At 37.6% G+C, this 23419-nt stretch overlaps 1 protein-coding gene and 1 non-coding gene across 2 annotated transcripts; one reads left to right on the top strand and one right to left on the bottom strand.

Moving 5' to 3' along the window:
- Positions 1 to 14677: 14677 nt before the first annotated feature.
- Positions 14678 to 14784, bottom strand: LOC128134011 (small nucleolar RNA R71). The gene has a single exon (XR_008232345.1). It is a non-coding gene; the product is annotated as a small nucleolar RNA R71 (small nucleolar RNA).
- A 1096-nt stretch (positions 14785 to 15880) lies between these two features.
- On the top strand, positions 15881 to 16375 carry LOC111914614 (uncharacterized). Its single transcript, XM_023910310.1, has one exon. The coding sequence runs from the start codon at positions 15881 to 15883 to the stop codon at positions 16373 to 16375; it is 495 nt and encodes a 164-aa protein (XP_023766078.1).
- Positions 16376 to 23419: the final 7044 nt, after the last annotated feature.

The following is a 23419-nucleotide window of genomic DNA, read 5'->3' as shown; positions in this document are numbered from 1 at the left end:
ATAGGATGGTTGTTTCGAATGGATGTGCGGCCATCCCAAGGACTACCAGAGCCCGTTGAGAGGCTGAGGTATCAGTCCGGTCATGCATATGGCTAGTGGGATCGAATTTTCGTTTCTTGAGGATTGCAATGGGTTGATCATCCTCATCAGAGTCACTGCTGGAGATACGTCCGCTTGGTTCGACTATAGTGATCACTAGTCGACTTTTTCTTTTCTTGGATGGTTTGGAAGGCTTGGAAGCATCCTATTTATGAGTTCCTTGTTTCTTGGTGTTGTGAGGACCATGAAGAGCAGGGACTTTCTACTTGCGTCTTTGGGATAAGGAAATGTTGGAAAGAGTTGTGGAAGATGGGACTGCGGTACTAGCGGGATCAAGAACTGCGGATTGAGTTGGAAGAGGCGGGATATGAAGGTATAAGGCAATACCTTCCGTAGCCTCAATGTGATCTGAGACATCAGCAGTCTCAAGACCGAGGGTACAAAGAATGTGAGTGGGTAGTCTTCTTATTGGTCTAAAAACAGTCTAATTAGAGGAGGGATTGTACCTTTTAAGATCCTGGGTTATAAAGAAGTTGATGTCGTTGCCCATGCTGATTCTTGCATCCGCATGGAGATCTGAAATGCAGAGAGAACAAAACCTTGAAAAGGTGAGTTCGGTAGGGTTGTCTCTTGGGCTTTCTTTTGGAATGTAATACAGAAAATCTTCCCATAGGATCTTTCTGTAGTTGACGTCATGCCCTGTGAAGATGCTCCATACGAGTTCTAAAAGATTTAATCCCATTTTGTTTGTGCCTTCGGTTCTGCCGAATAGACTGCGGATGATGAAGTGACAAACGAATTGCCAGACCGCATGCAATTGGTTTTTCTTGAACTCCCCAATTCCCTTGATTTTCTTTTGTTATCCCATTTGGTAAAGCGCTGATAGTATATCCGCCATCGAATGAGTAAAAACCTTGATGGATGGATGAACAAGGAGGTTTATTGCAGTGAGAAATTTCTCCTTGGTCAAGATGACCAGAGAATCATTGAAAAGATTGAGATGCACTTCTTGAAGGTTTTCGATTGGTCGATAGGCAGAAAAATCACACTTGAAGAGGGTTGAGAGAGGGACAATGTTTGTGAATGAATCGAAGGGTCCAAACAGTGGGTGATTGCACAAGAACTTGATCATCAGTTTTGTGGGAGCATTATAGGAAAAATATTCTTCAAACACTGCTCTGAAGTTGCTTGATGCAATCGTTGGTGTGGGATGTTTTGAGGCTGAGGCTGAACCAGTGGGGTTCACTGATCCAGATGCCTTGGAAGGTTTCTTGGATACACCGGATTTCACCATTATTGAGATTTTGAGGAAGCTTTGAAGAGAGGGAATTAGAATGCAAGAGAAAGTTTTATGCTTTAGAGATCATAAACTTTTCTTTGTGGAGAAGAAAGGGGTTTTATAGTGGCCTAAGGGAGTAGGAAACGTTTTTTTCCCTAAGTGAATTTGGGTAAAAACGTTTGGGGGTTTATTTTGAATTAAGAGCATTAATCTCAGCCACAGGTTAAGAAAAGAAGGATTAAATCTGAATTTGGGGTTTGCCAAAAAAAGGTTTGCATTTATTGAAATGTCAGATTTGTGACCACGTCTGGTGAACGTGTGGTGAGGGTGAGATCAATCTGTTGGGTAAAGGGAAGTTATAACGGATTTGATGTTTTAGGGTAATAGGAAGAGACATATTAAAAAGGATTTGATTTGGAAAATCTTTCTTTTTGTCGTCATACCTAAAATAGGTCTGACACGAGGTTTATTCAAAAGAATGAGACAGATGCACAAATAATGTTTTGCTTTAGTGTTTTCTTTATTTAATGAAGGATCATTAAATGACACACCATGTTTTTTTTTTGTTTTTCAAAAGAATGTAACAAACTAAAGATCAATTAAAGTGACTACGAATAGACACTTCATTACGGATGGATCATATATCATCAGATGGATGACTGCGGTAGATGAACTGAGATGAACACGTTGAGCAAAGATTAGTAATAACAAACAATAAGGACCATTGAAGTATAATTATGATATACGGTTGCGGTACATAGAATATACCAAAACCATCTAACATAAATAACTTCAACTAGAACCACAATGGAGACCAATGATGGTCTACGGTACCTATCAATTCAAAAAGAATTGTGGGTCTGGATTCATCATTCCTAACATTTGTAAGAAAGTGTTGAGTTTTGTAGAGTCAAGTGCCTTTGTAAACAGATCAGAAATCTCTTCATGGTTATGGACAAAGATTAGTTCAATGTTACCTTTCAGGATGTGGTCTTTGATGAAGTGATATCGTAGTTCAATGTGCTTGGTTTTGGAGTGCTGAATAGGATTGTGAGAAATCGCTATGGCACTTTCAGAGTCACAATAGATTGGTATCCGCAACATTCTGTATCCTTAGTCTAGCAGTTGTGTTTTCATCCACAAGACTTGAGAGCAACAGCTGGTTGCAGCCACATATTCAGCTTTTGCGGTAGACAATGATACACAGTTTTGTTTCCTTGAGGACCAACTGACTAGTCTTCCACCCAGAAATTGACATCCACCTGAGGTGCTTTTACAATCAAGTTTGCATCCGGCATGATCCGCACCTGTAAATGCTTGAAGACTGAAATCATTTCCTACGGGGTACCATAATCCAAGAGATTTGCTTCCTTTTAAGTACCGTAGGATTTGTTTGGCTGCGTTCATATGAGACACTTTTGGGTCAGACTGGTACCTTGCGCATACACTCGTTGCAAAGACTATATCTGGTCGGCTAGCATTGAGTTACATCATAAAGCCAATAATACCTCAATAAGACTTGTGATCAACACATTCACCTGAGGGATCAACAGATATCTTATAACCGAAGGCCATGGGGACCTTAGCCGAAGAACAATTATCGATCGAGTATTTCTTCAATAGTTCTGAGGTGTATTTTTCTTGATGAATGAATATCCCTTGAGGGACTTGTTTCACTTGAAGTCCTAGAAAGAAATTAATCTCTCTATTCATGCTCATTTGGAACTTGTTGGTCATGAGCTTAGCAAATTCATCCACCATCTTTTGATTAGTTGAGCCAAAGATGATATCATCCACATATATTTGTACAAGCATTAAATGATCACCATTTGCTTTTTGAAATAATGTAGGATCTATCACTCCTCTTTTGTAACCTGAAGAGACAAGAAATTCCGATAGAGTCTCATACCAAGCTTTAGGGGCTTGTTTTAGACTGTAGACTGTCTTTTCAAGCTTGTAGCAGTGGTCTGGGAATTCAACGCTTTTGAAACCCGGAGGTTGCTAAAGATAAACCTCTTCTTTTAATTTTCCATTGAGAAAGGCACTTTTTACATCCATTTGATGAACCTTGATGTTTTTGTGTGTTACGTATGCTAAGAAGATCCGAATGGCTTCCATTCGTGCTCCCGAGCATACGTTTCATCATAGTCAATTCCTTCAAGTTGACTATATCCCTTGGCAAAAATCCTTGCATTTTTTCTGACAACCACACCAAATTCATCTAACTTATTCTTGAATACCCATCTTGTGCCAACAACGGTGTGGCCTTGCGGTTTTGGAACGAGCTGCCATACCTTGTTCCTTTTGAATTCTTCCAGTTCTTCTTGCATTGTGGAAATCCAGTCTGGTTCAAGTAACGCTTCTTTGATTGATCGAGGTTCGACTAAGGACAAGAGCGCTACGTAGTGGCAGTGATCGGATAAGTCCTTGGATGACCGATTCTAGGTTCCTGCGGATGGGTTGCCAATAATTTGACCTGGTGGGTGGTCTCTCGTCCATACATGTAGATGAGGTATCAGATGATCAACAGCTGCGGTGGAGGGAATGTCTTCAATATCAGAAGACTCATCAGTTGGAGAGGGCAGTTCCCCCCTAGACTTGAGAACATCCTGCTGAAGTGTCTTGAATTGGGAAGGCAGGATTAGATTTATCTTGGGCAGATAGTGAAGGTTCCCCCTGGAGTGTAGAAGGGAGTTCGTCATGAATCTACGAAGGTTCCCCCTGGATTGCGGATGGGAGTGTGATAATCCTTGAATCTGTTCTTGTGTCAATGTTTTCTATGTTTACATCATCCGAATCCGAAGAAACGTTTGATGGTTGAAACTCTCCGCGGATTGGAATGTCATCTTCTGGTATTGGAACCTCAATGGTTGTTGTATAGTCCGGAGTGGAGTTTTCCCCCCTCAACCAGCGAGGTGGAAGTATTTAGCGATACTTCTTCGGACGCTGTAGGACCAGATACATCTACATGTTGTTGCTGAGCTTCTAGAGACACGAGAACCTCAGATAACTTGGTTGTATCACCAGGAACAAAGAGATCATCATAGTTTATTTCAACTAGATTTAAAGGACCCGAAGAGTTAGGAATATCACTTCCTGGAATTGTTGTGGTTTCAGTTGACGGAGCAGAGTTGCGGATATGGTAATCATCAAACTTTACATCAAAACTTTCAATTATCAATCTTGTGCGTCTAATGAGAACTCGATAGGCAACTTTGTTAGTGGAATAGCCAAGGAAGATGCCTTCATCAGACTTCGGTGCAAATTTATTAAGGCGATCTCTTTTGTTTATTACGAAGCATCTACACCCAAAGATATGAAAGAATCGAACATTTGGCTTGCGGTTGTTAAGACCTTCATATGGTGTTTTGTTGAGGCGTTTGCACACAATACTTCGATTTTGAACAAGATAGGATGTGGCCACTGCTTCGGCCCATAAGTAGAGAGGAAGATTTGCAAAATTGAGCATAGATCTGGCAGCTTCTACTAGAGTGCGGTTTCTTCGTTCTACTACGCCATTTTGTTGTGGTGTGTAAGGAGCTGAGAAGTTATGTGTAATCCCTTTGGAGACCAAGAGACTATTTAGAGGATGATTAGTAAACTCGGTTCCATTGTCACTTCGGATATGTCTGACTGGTAACTTGATCTAAAGTTCGATTTCCATGATGAAGTTGATCAACACCTGTGGTGTTTCTGACATGAGCCGAAGAAAGAAGACCCATGTGAAACGAGTGAAATCATCCACAACAACTAGTATGTATTTTTTTGTGATGAAGACTAGCTACGGTAGATGGACCGCATAGATCAACGTGTAAAAGTTCCACGGTTCAGAGATTCAGGAATCAATCACAGTGGGATGACTTGCCTTGAATTGCTTTCCACATTCACATGCAGGAAAGAGAGTATCATTGCTGAACTTGAGGATTGGAAGACCTCTGACTAGTTTTCGGTGCCCAAGTTGTTAATGTATCTGAAGTTAAGATGAGCGAGCTTGCGGTGCCATAGCCAGCTGACTTCGAATACAACTTTGGATAGAAAGAATAACTATGGTTTGCCTATGATAAGAGATACATCCAGGGGGTACATGGTACCTTCGGATCTGGACTTGATCAGACAAATGCTTCTATTGCTTGTCATTACATAGCAGAACTGGTCATCAAATTCCACATGATGACCTGCTTTACATAGTTGACCAACACTGATGAGATTGTGTTTAAGGCCTTCTACATAAGCAACCTTTTGAATAGAGAAGTTTACCGTAGGGAGAGCACCGTAACCTCGAATTATCCCATTAGCATTGTTCCCAAAAGTGACTTTTCCACCGTTGCAAATTGGCCTGAAATCTCGAAGGTATTCTAACCTTCCCGTCATGTGCAAGGAGCAGACACTATCGATTAACCATTCTTCTTCTTGTTTCTCCTTGCACAAGGCCTAAAAATTACACGGTTAGTTTAGGCATCCAAACTAGTTTGGAGCCTGGGACAATAGATGAGCTTCTGATTGATGTATGAAAAGAGGTTGCGGGGACGGGTTTCGTGTCAACTTTTAATCCTAGTCCTGGGTGTTTGTGAGTTTTTGGAGCGTAGTGCCTTTTTGAAAAGTTACGAGGTTTCTGAAAAAGGTCAGTTTTGACATGAGAAAACTTTTTATGACAACTACATTGACATTGACATGCTGAAATTTTGTCTTTTGTTTTAGCTCTTTGTTTGGTCAGCGGTCGGAAGGGTGTGGTTGAATTGTGACTGGTCCGAGGTTGGTAAGACTTGACACGTGAAATGTTGGATTTAGAAAAAGTTTGTTTTGAGGAAGATTTTGCACATGTATACACCTAAGATATTTTCTTGGGATTTGGTAAAATACCTTTCCATTTGCTGAAATTTTGATGTGTTTTTAAAAGTGTTGGAGTGGGTAAGATACCCTTCCATTTTGGATCATCTGAAGAATAGATTTGAAAACCATTGTTTTGAAAAGCCTATTCTTTCTTTTGGGTTTTGTCAGATGAGTTAGGAACGGATGTTGAGACTGCACATTCCTTTTTGCATGGTTTCTTGATGGGAGAGTTTTTTGAAAGATATTGAGAACGAATATCCTCTTTGAAAGCCTTTTTTGCTAAAGTTTTTGGAGATTCGCGGTCATTTATGTTTAACTTCAGTTTCCTGGAAGTCTTTGAAATTTTTTGACGCTGTGGGCTTGACTCAGCAGAACTTGAAAATTCAGGATTTTGAGAACATTGACCTACTTCAAAATTTTCTATGGGTAGTTCATGGTGAATTGGTTGAAGAGTCATAGAACCTTTGATTGTGGATTCTGGTAAGGAAGACTTAGCTATTGTAGCGTAAGTGTAGTTTGTGACTGGAGTGGGATTTTTCTGAGAATCTTGACTGCAGGGAGAAGCACTACAGTCTGAGGACAAGGGTGGAAAGTCCTGTGAGACTTTGGGACTTTGTATGATTATTTCTTCATTAGCAACAGATGAAGTCTGAGAATTTGGACTGATTGTGCTACAGATACGAGGTTGATCACATGTGTGATCCAAAGCCTCATGCACAATTTCCTCAATGACACAATTATTACTTAGATTATGAAGTCTACCGAAGTGTGTTCTAATATCTTCGGGAAAAGTCTTGTCATTGACTGGAAAATGAAATTCTCGGTCCGGAGGGACATAAAGTCGATCTTTGTTAAACCGGGGTGAGGAATCCTCTGCGGTAGGATATCCATTGGACCAACCCCAATTGTATGTATTGTCCACAGTTCCATTATTAACTAAATTTTCAATAGCTTCACTTTCATTGAACAATTTTTCTATTAAAAGATTTAAACGTACAATCTCACTTTGAGCTAAATCTCTTTGGTTCAAAGCTATTTCTGGTTGGGTTTCACTCAACATTCTTGCATCTTTTTCTAACTCTAAATCTCTTTCTAACATAGCCATTTTGAGTCTTTTGTTGTCCAGTCGTCCTCTCACATGAAACATCTCTTGGGACACTATGTTCTTCTCATCTAAGGCTTTGTTGTAGTCTGAAAGGATGGCAGCACAAGTGTCATTAAGATTGTCTCTGAAAGGTTGACAATCATGAAAGTTATAGTTTAGAGTTTGGATCATGAGTTTTACCTAATCGAAAATGCTTAGAGTTCCATCCTTTGCAATGTAGCAGTAGTTCCTTTCCAGCTTCGTAGAGCCATCATCATCAGCAGTTGCTAGCATGCAGATCTTGCCTTTCCCTTTGATGTTGCTGATGTTTTCTTCTTCATCTCCGGATGACCAAACTTGATGGTGTCTTTTAACATGAGCCACATATGCCCTAGCCTTTTCCTTTTCCTCCAGTTCTTGAGCCATTCTAAGGTAGAATGCTCTGTCTTTCACTACGTCGGCTTTGCAATCCTTCGCAAAATGATTCTCTTTGTTGCATTTGTGCCATATTACAACATCGCTTTTGTCTTCTGAAGGGATACCGGAGTTAGACGTTTGCATGGACTACGGTGTCTCCTTTGGTTGAGTGTTTTGAGATTGCAGTTGTGGGTGTGAGTTTAAAGGATAATGAGAGTGATTGTTTTGTGAGTTGAAGTTACGATTGAAAGGAGGTTTATTGAATTGTTGATTCTTGCGAAAAGAGTGAGGTGGTAGTCAGTTGAACTGTTTAATAACTAGAGCAATAGCTTTCTGAAATTCTTCTTCTTCATCATACTTTGAGTCAGCTTCGTATGAATGCGATGTAGTGTCATACGAGGGAGAGTAAGAATGGTTGTGAGGAGCTGGTGCTACAAGAGTAAGTGTTCCTCCGAAGTCAGCACAATCTTTGAGTTCGGTGGATTCTTGTGCTTGCAATTCCCCATACAGGTTGTAAAGAGACAGGGAATGAATCTTTCTATCTCCTTGAACTATCATCTTAATAGTAGTCCTATGTCTTCCTAACCCATTGAGAAATTGAAGGTTTGTTTCATGGTTACTGCGGATGGTGCCAACATTTGATAACTTAGTAACAATCGGATTGAACCTTTTGAAGGAGTCCTCTAAACTTTAACAAGCATGAGCTTTGAAGTTGTTGAATTCATTGAGTGTAATTGTGAACTTCTTATCTTGAGCTTGTTCTGAACCTTCATACAAGTTCTTGAGAACATCCCAGATCTCTTTCACTGATTAACAGTTTATGATAATGTCAAAGTTGTCAGGACCAACTCCACAAGAGATTTCATAAAAAGCAACAACATCATTTTCAATTTTATCAAGATCATACTTGGTGGGATGGTTCAAGACTAGTTATCCTCCTCCTAGTCTAGCTATGGCGCCATCGGTTTGAACCGGTTTAAGAACATGGACATGTGGTCCTTCTTTAACAGATCGCCATATATCTCTACCAAGTCTCCTTAAGTATCTATCCATTCTTTGAGACCAGTGATAGTATTCATTTGCAACCAGTATTGGAGCTCGATTTGAACCACCAACACTGTTGGAAACGTTTAGAGAAAGTGCTTGTGCCATTTTTTTTTGTTTAAAAAATGAGCTACAGTGGTATATAAGGCCCTATGAAAAATCAGAGTTCTGTTTTTCAAAAAGCAACAACTATGGCTCTGATACCAATTGTTGAGAGAAATAACTTGAGACACACTTGAACAAACGTTAGAACAAGTATGCTTGTGGAATTAGTTAATCTCAAAACATCTAAAAGCTCAAAAATAATAGGTTAATATGTTAGATGGTTAGATAGTTAGTTGTGGAAATATAAAGAAACATAAATGACATCAGGTAATATATCAAGTAAACACATAAGATGATTCATAACATGCAATGCATTCAAACCAAGTTAGTGTGTGAGACCAATCTTAGTGATAAAGTTACGAATGACTTGCTCCGAAGAGAGGTGTTAATCAGTTGTGATCGAGAGGATTTTAGAGAGTAAGAGAGATATGAGATGACTTGAAGATAATTAAGATCTAGAGACGAGTAAGAAGTGATTTGTATTGATTGATAAAGAGTGAGCTCTATTTTTAGAGACACAGGAAATACAAGTGATTCACTCTCTAAGAGTAGCCATGCAAGGCATACTGGACAATAGAGAGTATTAAAGAAAGAAAATAAACTAAGTACCGAAAGACGACTGTGGTAGCTTTAGACAACTTCAGATGTGATCGCTGAGGGAGCTTGACTGCGGAGAGCTGGAGACTGCGGTAGACAAAATTAAGAGGGTCACTTCATGTATCAACACCTATCCCATATCTCTTTTGCTGTAGAAAATGAACTCACCAATTGAAACGTGTCCGATTGTAAAACAAACCTAGTCATTCTTAAGGCTTTAATGTTGCACTGAAACTTTTCTTTCTTGTCTTGAGGATTGTCTTTCAAATCATTCATGAGCTGATTGTACTCCTTTTGAGTTTTGACAATCCTTGAAGTGCTTGAGTGAGAAAACAGACCAACTGTGATTGCTTCCCAGATCAGATACCCATTATCCTCTGAACCGATTACGTAATCTTCGAAGTGGTGCATCCAGACTTCATAATCCTGAGTATATAGGATTGGAATCCTTGTTGTTGATCCAATACTGTTTAAGATGTTGATTGGATTGGACTACGAATCATCCATAGACATTGTGATGATGTTTGATCGATAACCTATTTAAGATCAGACTTGTAATTTATCGTTAGGGCAAGATCAACAATTAATGAGATACACCAATTAGGAATGACGACTCAATTAATATCAATCAATGTGGAAAACCCTAATAACTTCTTCAACAGAAGAGATGTTTATGAATTACATAGCCTCCTGCTCTGATACCAATTGATGAGAATAAATCTATTGATCGTTTAGATCTTTCACGGGTATATTAATGAAGAACAAACTATTAAATCAAACAAGACAAAGAACACAATATAGAATCAATATAAAGCTTATGATTCAAACGTAGTCACGCCTCAGCAGAGCTCGACAAAGAACTTCCACTATAGAGGCGAGCTAGGGTTTACAATACTATGATGAGAAAAATAAAAGCGTTACTTAGTAAGGATGCATGCATGCACCTTAAATACTAAAACCCTAGAATAAAATAATGGACGGTTGGACAGGCCCAAACCGGCTACAAAACTGGGCTAAAAGGAACGAGCCCAAGTCGTAACACCATTATCCCAACATATATTTTACGATATTATAAAAATGTTTTATAATTTTTGGACAAGTTTTGCTATTTCTCATCAATTTAATCCTTTAAACATTTATTAAATCAGGAAAAATAGAACTTGTTTTGGAAAAATATGAAAACTTTTGCATGTAGTCTATATGATTACCAAAAGATGCAAAAATTATCAAATATGGTTTTGGACATTTCTAACTGTATTTTACTATTTATTTCTCTTCAAAGAAAATAAATTCGAAATAAATAGAAAATAGTCATAGATATGCATGAAACTTCATGAAACGTTTTTAATTATTTCATATGTCATATGAGAAATTTACCAGAATTTATTGACCAAAGAAAGTATTTTATGTGAATTATTGTTCTATTTTCTTGAAAAAATTACAATAAATCGAGAAAAATGAGTTATTTTTTGAAAATTTCCAGATCATCTTATGTTGTTGTTTGGATTGTGGAAAAAACCGAATTTGAGTAGAAAATAAGTTTTAGATCTTTATTTATGAATAAATCCTTTATAAGCATTCTTAAAAATGTACTTTGATCATCGAGCCTTTAAGCTTGATGTTCATCACATGCATTATGATTTGAAGACCAGGAATGAACTTATTTGGTTCAAAATTATGTTTCTAAATGAAAAACTTGAATGTATGTGGTTTTGGATCTTTAAAACTTGTAAAACTCAAGTTGATGAATTTGATTTAGGATTTGGTCATTGGAATTCATCTTCTAACAACATGCATGTTCTTTTGGGTGAAATCCTACCACCATCATCATGAAATTCGACATGCATGAACATGCATATGAATCCTTATAAAGAATGGTGTTGAAGAGGGAGAAAAATGCAAGAAAACATGAAATTTTTGAAAGAAAGTAAAGAAAATGTAAGTAATTAAATTAATTTTACCATGAATATCAACTTCAAATGATGAAGATTTTTGAGTAAAATGAAGGATATTTTCTAGAAATTTTATGGGTTTTGGAGCGAGTTCATAGAGGTAAAGAATGGGGGTTTTAGAGAGATGAAAATACAGATGAGAGAGGTTATGCTCTAGAGACCCAATCTCTCTCGTCATCTCTTTGAGGTTTCTCTCCACCAAAATATAGAGATGTATGTGAACTTACAAATAATCGAATGTAAAAAACTCTCCCTGTTATTCTCCTTATATGTTCGGATTTTCTAGAGAGAAGTTTTTAGAGAGAGAAGTATAGAGGTGGAGTGAGGGAATGAGTAAAATGATTAGGCTTAGGGAATAGGTGACTTCGGGGAAGAGATGTGAACGTGATTTTGCGAAGAGATGGAGTATTTTCTAGCATTAATTTTTTTTATATAACTTATAAGGTTTGGGGGTCAGGTTGATAAAATATAAAATTTTGTATTGAATTTTATGACATTTTGGCTCTTATGCTCATAAATAAGCTAATATTTATAAATTATTGTCCATAACATAATTTAGGTCTCATGACATATATACATAATTAAAGATGTTATATATAATATAAAATGTTGGGGAAGTTTAAATTTTATAAAACATGCATTTATTTTATAAAATTTTACACTTGTTATAAATTTTGGGCATTTCGGAATATCACAATGGATGTAGAATATTTTGGATTGTTTTGAACCAAATAAAATTTGATAACACCATAAGGAATTATGTTTAATATTTGAAAAAAGAAATCAAATTTCTCTAAATAAAATAATTATATTTGGTGGAATGTTACATAGTTTGACTGAAATCAGATTACTGACATTCTATGTAGTGTTTCCGAGATTCAAGTGAAATTGAAGAACCAAGTATACTAGTCATAGTTTCAACTTTGACTTAAGTTCCTACGAGACCTAATTTATACTACTAGGTCAAGTGCATGATGTGTCTATATGAATGTACAAAGATTCTCGAGTCAATCAATGACCCGAATTTGGATAGTTGTTACTGTTAAAGTAGTTGTAGAATTCACATATTGATATTGGCTTATTTAGTCATAGAAATCATTAATTATCTTATTAATTATTGTTGATTTTATATCATTTTATGGGCAAAAAGTACTTAATTAGCTTAATATTTCAATTTCAGCAATAAAAGACATGCTTGGGTGAAAAAGGAAGAGGATTGGGTAATTGGAAGCTTGGAGATTAAAGATTAAAGAAAGAAGCTGAAAAATAAAAGAAGGAACTCGACGAGTTAATAGCACAAACTCGACGAGTTGGTCAGAATATTCTCGATTTAAGGATGCCTTGCCGTACACGTTGTATACGCGAATTACTGAAAAGACTCGTCGAGTTATTCTAAAAAAGTCAACGAGTTGGATTGATTTTTGGTAACTATAAATAGATATCTTCTATGCTCGAAAACCTAACTTTTGCTGGAGGCTAGCTGCGAATTTTGAAGATCAGAGGGGTTCTTGGAGCTGTTGTTTTCGATATTTCAACACAAGAAACAATTTCAAAGAGAATCAAAGGCAAATAATCATTCTTCTTTTATTAATCGTTGCTTTGAACCATGTTTGAATCATTAGGTTTTGAAATTAGGTTATTACTTGCTGTAGATATGAGCTAATAGCTTTTTACTTCTGTTTGGATGAGATAATCTTATGAACATGGTTTGATTGAGTGGTTGAATTGATATTAATTTGGTTATTCATCTTGCTAAGCTTATTTAAGATCGTTATGTATTGATGATAAATGTTTTCAGTTAACAAATAAGTGATTGAGTTACATGAATATCTTCTCGATTACTTGATTCTTATAGTTTTGTGAAAACAAGATTATAAGCCTAGGAATAGTGAATATGAAACTAGGGTTAACTAGGAAAAATGTAAATCAATGTGTAAGCATGTGTGATGAACAACCATACATGAATTGATTGAATTGAACAAATTTGATTAATTATTATTATAAGTCTTACTTGATACGAACTAAACACTAGGAAACTTGTTAATTTAATCAGTTGATCACTGTTTAAACTAACTTGTCTACTAAAGGATTGGTAATAATGAACATGAACCCAATCACTTTAGGAATCGGTGACCATTGACATATTAATTCATTGCACTTACCAAGAAATCAACCATAGGAATAAGTAAATCGAATCTGAACAGAAGTCTCTTTTATCATTGAATCTAGTTGTCCTTTCTTGTTCTTCTTAGTTGTTAATTGTCTTTGTTTGAGTTTTAAAGTGCTTGTTTAAGTTTCTAGTCTTGCAAAAATAGAGAACCCCCCCTCTCTTTTATTAATTGTTTTTAATTAGATAATACTAGTATTTAATTTGATTGTTACCGTTCGTTGTGTTCGATACCCTACATGCTTGAACTACACTATTAATCGATAGGTTCACTGCCTTTCGTGTGTTTAATTGGTGTTTGGAGTAATAGGATTAAAACTACTGTGTTTTACACGCATCAAGTTTTTGGCGCCGTTGCCGGGGAACGGTTCTAATAGTTATCTTATTTGCTAATATTATCGATCCTTTGTGTTAGATCGTTCTCGCATAAAGTTACCTGTTTTTAGTTTTTTATTTTCTTGTTTTCTGTGTTTTTGCATTAAACTCGTGGAGTTTTTTATTGAACTCGACGAGTTTCTTTTGTTTTCAGTTTCGTTACTTCGTCGTTTTTGTTCGTTTTACGCTTGTTTTTCTGTTTTGTTTTAGATTTTTATGACCCGAGGCTCTAGTTCTACACTAGTGCCACCTGTAGTAGATCCGGAGTTGATTATTCGCCAAAAAGGGTAAAAACAATCGAAGAACCTAAAGATCTCAAGAAAATCCACAACGTGAAGGTAGAAGGTTACAAATCCGACACACCCACGTTTGGTGAAGAAAGCAATTCCGAGCAAGAAGACAACATGGCCGACATCGCCGACATACCAATGGGAAATTACAAAAAGCACATAAGAGATGGTATTGGGCCAGGACTCGTGCAACCAACAATCCCAACGACCAACAACTTTGAGCTGAAGGGTCACATACTCGCACAACTAAAAGACATTCCATTCTATGGAAAGGAGCACAAAGATGCTTATAAGCATATTGAAGAATTTATGGACATTATTGACTATTTCCACATGCCAAATGTACCTCGCGATACCGTTTTGCTTCGGATGTTATCGGTTACATTCAAAGGAGCCACGAAGGAATGGTTGAAATCTTTACCCCCCGGATCCATTACAACATGGTAAAAGATGTGGGAAGAGTTCTTTGACCAGTTTTGTCCACCTTCCAAGACTGCAAAATTGATGAAAGCAATTGCCAACTTTGAGCAATTGCCGGGAGAATCACTCTATGAGGCGTGGGAGAGATACAAGGGGTTGATAAGAAATTTCCCTCAAAACGACCTAAACGTGCAACAAGAGGTTTCCATTTTTTGTGATGGTGTGAACGTCGCAACTAGGCAATTACTCGATTCCCAAGGACCCCTCACGAAGAAAGCACTAGCCGTCATTAAAACATTGGTAGAAGAATTCTCTAAACATTCAAGGGAGTACCATAATCCATGGAACAATACAACTAGAGGCGTGGTTAACTCAGTTTCCGATGACATGGTGACAATGATGGCCAAACTAGAAAGTATCGATCGTAGGATGACAAAGATGGACCAATCTATCCATTCCATTAGGGTGGGTTGTGACAATTGTAGCGGTCCCCATCTTACTAAGGATTGCGATCTTGATGAGAACGGCAACCGGAAGGCACAAGTTTGTTACTCAAGTGGCGATAGATTTGAAGATGATTGGTGAAAGCCCAAGAAGGAGTGGCTTCCCTACGACGAGTACAAAAAGGCAAATGAGGAGAAGTTTAGGCAAAAGTCATGCAGATTTTATGAAAAAGAAGAACCAGTGCAAGAGAAGAAGACGAATCTTGAAGCTATGTTAGCACGATTTGTTAATGCTTCCAAAAAAAGGCATGATGAGTCCGATGCAACCATTAGAGATCAACAAAAGATGATGAAGGGGCACCAAGCAATGATGATGGATCAACAATCTCTGCTCCGGAATCAACAAGCTTCAATATTAAATATTGAAAAACAACTCGGGCAACTTGCCAAACAATTCAACGAAAGAACACCGGGCAGACTCCTGAGCGATACCGAGAAAAATTCAAAGGGAGCACACATTAACATAGTGACAACAAGGAGTGGGAAGATAGTCACACCTATGACTCCAATCCCAAGTAAAGATCCGAAGGAGGTACAAGAAAAGGATCAAGAAAACCCGAAATCGCAAACAGTAGAAGAAACTCGTCGAGTTCTAGACAAAAACTCAACGAGTTCCATACCTGATGAGAAAAATAAGTCAAAAGTTGATCCATATAAGCCACCACTACCATTCCCGGGCCGAGCTTGACAAGAGAAGTAGAATGAACACTACCCAAAGTTCCTGGAGCACATAAAGGCCTTGCAAATCAACATCCCTTTCATCGAAGCAGCCACACAAATGCCAAAATATGCCAAGTTCCTAAAAGAACTTCTCAAAAATAGAAAGAAGATGGAGGAAGCATCCAAGGTAGTCCTAAATGAGAACTGTTCAGCCACAATGTTAAACAAACTGCCAAAGAAGATGGGTGATCCGGGTAGCCTAACCATTCCTTGCCAATTTGGGATTTTAGCCACTAGCTATGCATTAGCCGATTCGGGGGCAATTGTGAACCTCATGCCATATTATTTCTTTAAGAAGCTAAACCTTCCAGAGCTAAGACCAATTCGAATGGCGATTCACTTAGCAAACAAGACGGTGACATTCCCGAGAGGTATATGTGAAGATTTATTGGTAAAAGTCGATAACTTTGTCTTCCCAGCAGATTTCATTGTGCTAGATATGGAGGAGGATCATCAAGTACCAATAATCCTCAGAAGACCATTTTTGAATACCGCGGGTTCCATAGTCGACATAAGAGACTTAAAGCTTACCCTTCGGGTGGGTGAATATTAAGTTATTTTTGGAGTGGATCAAGCCATGAGATATTCGAAGTTTAGTGATGAGACGACTTTTTCGGTGGATACCTTTGAAGAATTATTAGAAGAATGGAGAGAAGACGAAACAAGTAAACATAATTTGACTCTAGAAGATGAGTTAGATGTTGAGAGAGATTTGAAGGGGCTAGAAAGAATTCTCGAAGAATCAGAATACAAAGAACTAATAAAAACTGCTGAACAGGAAACTCGACGAGTTAATCGAAATAACTCGACGAGTTGTGATGTAAAATTGCGATCTGGAGAAATTTTTGATCTAAACTCGACGAGTTTCCTTCCAGAACTCAACGTGTTTAGTATAAATAGCACACAAATGGAGCTAAAAACTTTACCGGAACACTTAGAGTACGCATTTCTCGAGGAGGGTGAGCAGAAGCCCCTGATCATTGTATCAGATCTTACCCATATCGAAAAAGATCAATTAGTCAAGGTTTTGAAGAAAAGGAAGAACGCCATTGCATGGAAAATCACAGATATAAAGGGAATAAACCATTCTTATTTCTCTCATAAAATAAATCTTGAAGAAGGAGCAAAGCCAGTTGTGCAACAACAAAGGCGATTGAACCCAAATATGCAAGAAGTGGTCAAGAAGGAGGTGGTAAAGCTTTTGGATGCGGGGATCATTTATTCAATTTCTAATAGTCCATGGGTGAGTCCCGTTCACGTAGTACCAAAGAAAGGAGGGATGACAGTCGTGGCGAACGGTAACCGGTTAGCGAACGGTAACCGGTTAGCGAGTATGCATCGATTATCGAAAGCTAAACGATGCTACTTGCAATGACCATTTACCTTTACCCTTTATTGATCAAATGCTTGAGAGATTATCCGGTCAATGCTAATATTGTTTTTTAGATGGGTTTTCAGGTTATTTCCAAATACCGATCGACCCGAATGATCAAGAGAAGACCACCTTCACTTGCCCAAGTGGAACGTTTGCATACCGACACATGCCTTTTGGGTTATGCAATGCACCTGCTACTTTTCAGCGATGCATGACGGCAATATTTCACGATATGGTCGAAAATTTTATGGAAGTATTCATGGATGATTTTTCTGTTTTTGGTTCTTCTTTTAATGATTGTCTTACTAACCTTGACTTAATGCTTCCTAGGTGTGAAACGACCAATTTAGTTTTGAATTGGGAAAAATGCCACTTCATGGTTAAAGAAGGCATTGTGTTAGGTCATAAAGTGTCCAAGGCAGGGATTGAGGTGGATCGAGCAAAAAGTGACATCATTGCTAAATTACCACCACCAACCAATGTGAAGGGCGTTAGGAGTTTTTTAGGTCATGCGGGTTTTTACCGTCGTTTTCTAAAAGACTTTTCTAAAATAACTCGACCTTTAACTCAGCTTCATTTAAAAGATGCACCTTTTAATTTCTCAAAAGAATGTTTAAACGCTTTTGAAATACTGATGGAAAAATTAACTAACGCCCCGATCCTTATCGCCCCGAATTAGAATTTACCATTTGAAATAATGTGTGATGCAAGTGATTTTGCCTTGGGTGCGGTGCTTGGTCAAAGAGTTAATAAACATTTTCAACCAATTTATTATGGTAGCAAGACCTTAAATCCGGCCCAAGAAAACTACACCACAACTGAAAAAGAATTATTGATCGTGGTTTATGCTTTTGATAAATTTCATCCTTATCTTATATTGTCTAAAACCACTATTTTTACTGATCATTTTGCAATTAAATTTTTGTTTGCTAAGCATGATGCAAAACCAAGTTTGATCCGGTGGGTGTTATTACTTTAAGAATTTGACATCGAGATCAAGGACAAGAAAGGAATGGAGAATGTAGCGGCCGACCATCTTTCAAGATTGGAGAATCCAGAAAGGGATGAGTCTGACAACAAGGGTATTGGGGATAGTTTTCTAGAAGAATACTTGATGGTGATCATGGGAGAAGAACCATGGTATGCAGACATTGCAAACTTTTTTGGCTAGGGACTTTCTTCCAAAAGGGCTAAGTCACCAGCAGAAAAAGAAACTCGTTTCAGAAATTAAATATTATTTCTGGGATGAGCCATACCTTTTTAGGAGTTGTGCAGACGGAATCATCAGAAGATGTGTGTTTTGGCAAGGAGATCCGCGGCATTCTAGAACATTGCCAACATGGGTCTGCAGGAGGACATCATGGAGTTCAATACACTGCTAAGAAGGTGTTTGATGCAGGATTCTATTGGCCCATAATTTTCAAGGATGCTGCTACCTATATGAGAGAGTGTGATGCGTGCCAGAGATCAGGAAATATTTCTGCAAGGAATGAAATGCCTCAAAGAAGCATCCAAGTGTGTGAAGTTTTTGATGTGTGGGGTATAGATTTCATAGGACCATTTCCATCATCAAAGGGGCACAAATACATACTTGTGGCGGTAGACCATGTATCAAAGTGGGCAGAGGCGCAAGCGTTACCAACAAATGATGCGAGGGTGGTGGTGAAGTTTTTGAAGAAATTATTTTCTAGGTTTGGAGTACCAAAGGTGTTGATAAGCGATAGGGGGACCCCTTTTTCCATTGAACAACTTGCAAAGGTATTGCAAAGATATGGTGTATACCATAGATTTTCAACACCTTATCATCCGCAAACGAATGGGCAAACTGAGATAATGAATAGAGCCCTCAAAAGAATTTTGGAAAGGTCGGTAGGCAGTCATAGGAAAGATTGGGCAGATAAGTTGGATGATGCACTGTGGGCATTTAGAACTGCATTCAAGGCGCCTATTGGAACCACACCTTATAGATTGTCTTATGGAAAAAACTGTCATCTACTAGTAGAGTTGGAGCACAAAGCCTATTGGGCTTTGAAAACATGTAATTTTACTCCTAATGAGTTTCGTGCCAATCAACTATTGCAAATGAATGCCTTGGAGGAATTAAGAAACGAGTCTTACACTAACTCATTGATTTATAAGGATAAGACAAAAAAATGGCATGATGCGAGATTGAAGGGCAATAAGGAGTTTGAAGAAGGGCAAAGAGTACTTTTATATAATTCAAGACTCAAACTTTTTCCGGGAAAATTACGCACTCGTTGGACCAGACCCTTCACAATTAAGCATGTTTTCCATATGGAGTAGTTGAATTGTGGAATAAAGATGGGATAAGTTTTAAGGTAAATGGGCATAGAATTAAGTGGTATGAGGAAGGTAGGCCCAAGGAAGCCGAAATTGAAGAAGGACTCGATTTGGAGGCAACCGCTACAACGTAGGGCGGAAAGGAGTCCAACTAAAGACTCCTCAAAAAGAAGCGCTTGCGGGAGGCAACCGACAATTGAGTTCGCTTTTTTTTTTTTCCTTTTAGTCATTTATTTTATTTTGTGTGTTTTTAGTAGGAATATCAGTCTTTATCTTCCAATTTTACTTAAATGATTGAGGGGAGGATTATCAAAGTTGAGTGTGGGGCATTGTGTTGTTAAAAAAAACAATTTTTCTTTTCATATAGAAAGCAAAACTCGTCGAGGTCTGAGACAAAACTCGACGAGTCCATTTTAAAAATCGCGAGTTTCTATTTATTTCTGAATATATATATATATATATATATATATATATATATATATATATATATATATATATATATATATATATATATATATATATATATATATATATATATATTATATTACTGGAAATTGGGTTTTTACCCTAGAAGATAAAACCATTTCCCCCTCGTCTTCTTCCCCACGTCGGCCGACAAAGTCCTCCCAAGCATGTTCTTCAATTTTTTTTGTGATTCTTCTTCCCAATCTCTTCTCAAGGTAAGTTTTTTTCTCATTATTCTTGTTAAAGTCCCAATTTTTAGTAGATACGTGGCCCAATTTGAATTAAAAACCCGATTTTGAGTTTTCATTCTAGCATTAGGACTTCGATTTGGACTAAATTAGGATGTTTTTGCTAATTCTTTCCATGGATTCTTGCTTAGTATTCAATCCTAGACAAACCCCTGAAGTAATCTTTGTATTAAACGGAGTTAGAGATCGAATCAGAAGTTTTTATTTTCGGACCTCCTTCAGAACTCGACAAGTTCATAACCCTGTGATACAAATTCGTTTTTGTTAACATTCTCTGTGTTAGTTTGGTTTTCTGTGATTTTTGGTTTTGCAGAATCATGTAAAGAAACAGGGGCCAAAGTTCTCAAGGAAGTCAAAGGAGTTTTCCTTGGCTTGATTTTCCACAAATTTGTCTAAAATCCACTTTGTTAGCATGGAAAAAGAAATTGGAGAAACTGAAAAAGAGGGAGTTTTACTTGCCAAATGAATTAGATTGGTCTTGTCTAGAGTAATGGGTTTCGTTGGAGAGATGAATCCTTATCTCACTAAGGTTTTCATTCAAGATGGAGTAAGAATTACATGTGATGCACGGAGGAGACTTTTCCGATTGCAAGAGCCGGTATAGAAGGAATTATGTTGGGAGTTTTATTCTACTATCGAATTTCGTGGGGGTGAAGATTATTTTGATACAAATGTTCTTACTTTTATGCTTGGGTTGAGTTTAGGGAATGTAATATGGGGGAGCTAGCATGGTGAATGGGTTTATATGAACGAAATGTAACAATGACGGAAGCTTTTGGGATCTTTTTGGAAAATTGTCACAAGGATTTTCCAACTGGTGAGGATGCAGCGAGGTGGTGGAACACAAATGCCAATGGAGTTTATATCCCATCCGCGGCTCAAGAAGCAAGTATCCGATCACCTATTCATCGTCTTATTCACCGCCTTATTGCAAGCTCCATCAACATGAGAAGAGATGATGATAAAGTGAAAAGCCGAGATGTTTTCTTTCTATGGTGTATTCTTACACCTAACACATTTTGTAATATTCCATATTGCTTAGCAAAGTACTTGGCGGAAGGTGGGGTAAAGGAAAGAACAACTTCAAGAATATGTGGTGGAATGTTCATAACTAAATTGGCAAGGTCTTATGGAGTCCTTGAAGGGAGGGTTGGAAATCAATTAACAATGGTGCCACAACCGGCGTTTAGTCATCTTCTTTATAGGAGGGCTAAAATTATTGACGATTACGGCGGGGGCAATGTTAGTATTCGAGGTGTGGATGATGCGGTGTTACAGGAACAACCGGGGAGGCGGGTTCGTCCACGACAAGCACATATGCAAGAAGATCCTCCCGTCATTCCAATAAATGGTGAGCTTCCTATGGATCCTTATGATGTTGAGCTAAGGGCGTTTCAAGATGAGTTAGCAAGAAGTTTGAATTATGGACATAGGAATTCGGCTCATATGATGACTCATATGAATATTCCAAGGATGGAAGATAAACCAGATTATCCTTATGTGAGGAATTGGAGTGAGAGATGGAGTATGTGCCAAAGTGGAGCCGGAGGAAGCGGGTTTGGAGGAGAAGAAAGTGAAGATGGAGATTAATTATCCTTTCCTTTTCTTTTATTTTGTTTAGCTTGTTTGAATTATTTTTATTTTTGTTTGTTTGATGTGTTTTTATTTTATGTTTAAACTTCTAGTAATTTAGGATTTTATTAGTGTGTTTTCCTTTTATTACTTTGTGTGTGTTTCTTTTGTCATTTTCAGAATATAAGTTGAGGGATAGAATGAAAGAATATAGCGTGAGGGGTATAATGTGAGATCGAGTCCAAAACAAGAAGAGTGAGAGAATTAAGTCTATTCGCAAAATCGGTGAAAAAATGACTGAAAAGATGTGCTTTCGCTGAAGAAGAATGAAGGGAAATATTGCCATAATCATTCCCTTGAAATCCATAAACGAAAATGAAGTTGGTGTATATTTTGTTCAGTCAGTAAACAAAACTCGTCGAGTTCCCTAACTAAACTCAATGAGTTCCTTTGGAAAAACCCGACAGTGTCACTTTTATCGATTTAACTTGAAGAGTTACTCTTTCTCTTACCTTTGAGTTGGTGATTTGATTGCATTCTATGAAGGAAATTGGCTGTACTATCAACGTTTATTTTCCGAGCATTTCCAAGACCCTTTTTCCTTTATATTTTGGGAGCCTAACCACACGAGATTTGACACCCAAGGCGTGGATAAGCTGTTGCCATGTCTAAAGTTAGCTGAAGAAGGAGTTCAAAAGAAGAATATCAACCTCATGGCTTCTATCCCAGGGGAGTTTGTTCTAATTTTCTCTTTACTTTTATTCTCTTTATCATGCATAACATGCAACGAGGACATTGCATAATTTAGGTGTAGGGTAGGGGGTTGATTACATTTAAAAAAATTATTAGAATCCTTGGTTTGAAAAAAATTTTGCTAGGCCTAATTTAGAAAATTTTGGTAAAGCAGTTAGGATTCCATGCTAGTATTGTGTTTGATGATTCTATGAGAAACTAAATGTTTAGTTGAGCCAACATACGTTATATTGCATTTGTGGCCCCCTTTACTCTAGTGAAATCATGGGACAAAAACACAACCTTGCTTAGTTTGAGGATCGCAATATCTTTAGCATCGTGTACTTGAAATGTATCCAAGAAAACTTAAGTAGTCATTACACACTAGACTAATGCCTTTAACCAATAAAGGGTGAAGTTAAATTCCCTTGCTTAAGCATATGTTTTTCTAGGTTTTTAGTTTTGAGTGGAAAAAGTGCGTTGAAAAAAAAGAGTGATGAATTGTTTGAATAAGGAATCTACAAGCTATGAAGACAAAGAAGAATATCACGAAGAAAAGCTACAAAGTATAAAAGATTCAATCAAAAGTTGTATTTGTTTTTTATTTGTAATTTTCTTTTCTAGGTTATTTTATCATATGTGTGCTTGGGGATTTAACCAAAAAGTACTTGAGGTTAAAAAAGTTTTCTGCGGATGGATTCGGAGGGATGCATAAAATGAGTGTTGTTCAAAAGAAGTGGGCGAGTGTTTATGAGGATTGTAAGTATTTAGAATTGAGGGGGTCCTTAGGAAAAAAATTTAGACACAAATGCATGCGTTGCAGTCTTGGCATGATGGTTGGGTTTGATTATGATTGTCTTATATGATATTGGTGTGATAAAATTCAGTTTTGCTTGGGGGCAAG

The sequence above is a fragment of the Lactuca sativa genome, chromosome 4, assembly GCF_002870075.4.
Source record: "Lactuca sativa cultivar Salinas chromosome 4, Lsat_Salinas_v11, whole genome shotgun sequence".
Taxonomy (NCBI): domain Eukaryota; kingdom Viridiplantae; phylum Streptophyta; class Magnoliopsida; order Asterales; family Asteraceae; genus Lactuca; species Lactuca sativa.
Note: the sequence above shows the minus strand (reverse complement) of the source record. Positions and strands in the feature narration are given on the sequence as shown.